General features: G+C 35.6%; 1 protein-coding gene across 1 annotated transcript; it reads right to left on the bottom strand.

Annotated features, from left to right (window-relative positions):
* Positions 1-503: 503 nt before the first annotated feature.
* On the bottom strand, positions 504-1,298 carry LOC127905136 (enhancer of mRNA-decapping protein 4-like). Its single transcript, XM_052451707.1, has one exon. The coding sequence runs from the start codon at positions 1,296-1,298 to the stop codon at positions 504-506; it is 795 nt and encodes a 264-aa protein (XP_052307667.1).
* Between the last annotated feature and the right edge of the window lie 292 nt (positions 1,299-1,590).

The raw sequence follows: 1,590 nt of genomic DNA, 5'->3' as shown, positions 1-1,590 counted from the left end.
TGTCATTTTTTTTTGTGAGGTTATTTCGAGTGTAAGTGTAACATCATAACCAATTTTCTTCAATGTTTCAATGTATTTCATGTACAAATTTTTAGGAATTTTATTTTTTGAAATTTCAGTAGAGTTTCCCCATAAATAGGTCGGTACCAAGTTATCGATAACATATTCATTATGCTTTTCAAGCCAACACATACACAGTTCAATATTTCCTAAACTAAAATCATAAATACAGATCACAATAGGTTCGTTTAATCGTTATTTACAGCACATTGTATAATACAACCTAAAAATATGTAAACATGAAAATCTATACGATTACATTCACAAATAATTATTAGAGAATAATATGACTTAAAATTTAAATGCAAGAGCATAGTTGAGTTACATTAACATTTATTGCATGTCATCCTAATCCATAGCCTAAAGAAGGCATAAGTTATAAAATGAAATGACATGTTTAGAGTTACTAGCATCCTAATACAGCACATAACAATAAGTTAGATTTACTGATATCCTAATACAATATTGGGATACATAAACTCAAGGGTTCCTATAGCTAGAATAATTGAACTTCTAATCGACTCGATCCCACAACAATCTCTTGCCATCTGAATGCCGAGATCTGAGGCCTGAGAGTAGAAGGATTTCTCTTTCTTCTCTGCAACAGCAGTGTGAGATTCTCTGGGCAAGTCAAAGTCATTATTTTGATCAGTTCCTGTCTCTCCAACAACTTTAAGCTCCACTTCAGCACTTTCAATATCATTGTTCACAAGCACATCCTGAATCTTTACCTCTGTGACATTCAGGCCCTGAGTGGTTTGGGAATTTTCAGAAGAAACGGCCCTGGATAATATCTCCGATGGAGTTATAAGATGGGTTGGTTGTTTAAACATTATTGGAGTTTCAGAAACCATTGCAATATCAGTTTGTTTGACATTCTTCTCACCCTTACTCAAATTATCACCAGAGGATGTATCACTTGCATTTTCCTTCACAGTTTCAATTCTGCGGTCCACCAAATAATATGGAACAGACTGGTCACCAGCATGATCACTGAACTGCAAACTAGTATCTGTGCTATTTGACAGACTCTGGAGACCTGACAACTTTCGAGGCAACCTTGGACTCATCGGTAGAAGGGGTGGCACAATGTTGGTATTGTCAGCATTATTATGTGATGCAGTAGCCTTGGTTTGCCCCCCAGAAGAAGCTATATCTAGTGAGCTATTAACATCAGAAGTATTAAGGAAGATGCTGAAAATCTGCAGATGCATGAAATCTGCAAGTGATTGCAGCATCACTATGAAGGAAATCCGCTGCTGACTTACAGCACCAAGTCTACAATCATGCTTGTGAATTAATACAAATATTCTGTCCATAAATAGCTTTTGATTGCTGTAATCTTTCCTTAATAGAATATGTAATCGTTGTAATCCTCTGTATATAATTATAGGCTGAGCATCAATAATATTATGTTGAGAATTACACTGTAAACTTCTAAGTATTTTTAATACTCTTTATGGTATCAGAGCCGCGTCTCTCTAACGAGAATTTCATCCCCATGTCTTCCACAAATCTGCCTACCTCCTC

The sequence above is a fragment of the Populus trichocarpa genome, chromosome 3 (assembly GCF_000002775.5).
Source record: "Populus trichocarpa isolate Nisqually-1 chromosome 3, P.trichocarpa_v4.1, whole genome shotgun sequence".
NCBI classification, from domain to species: Eukaryota; Viridiplantae; Streptophyta; class Magnoliopsida; order Malpighiales; family Salicaceae; genus Populus; species Populus trichocarpa.
This window is presented reverse-complemented; position numbering and strand designations above follow the sequence as displayed.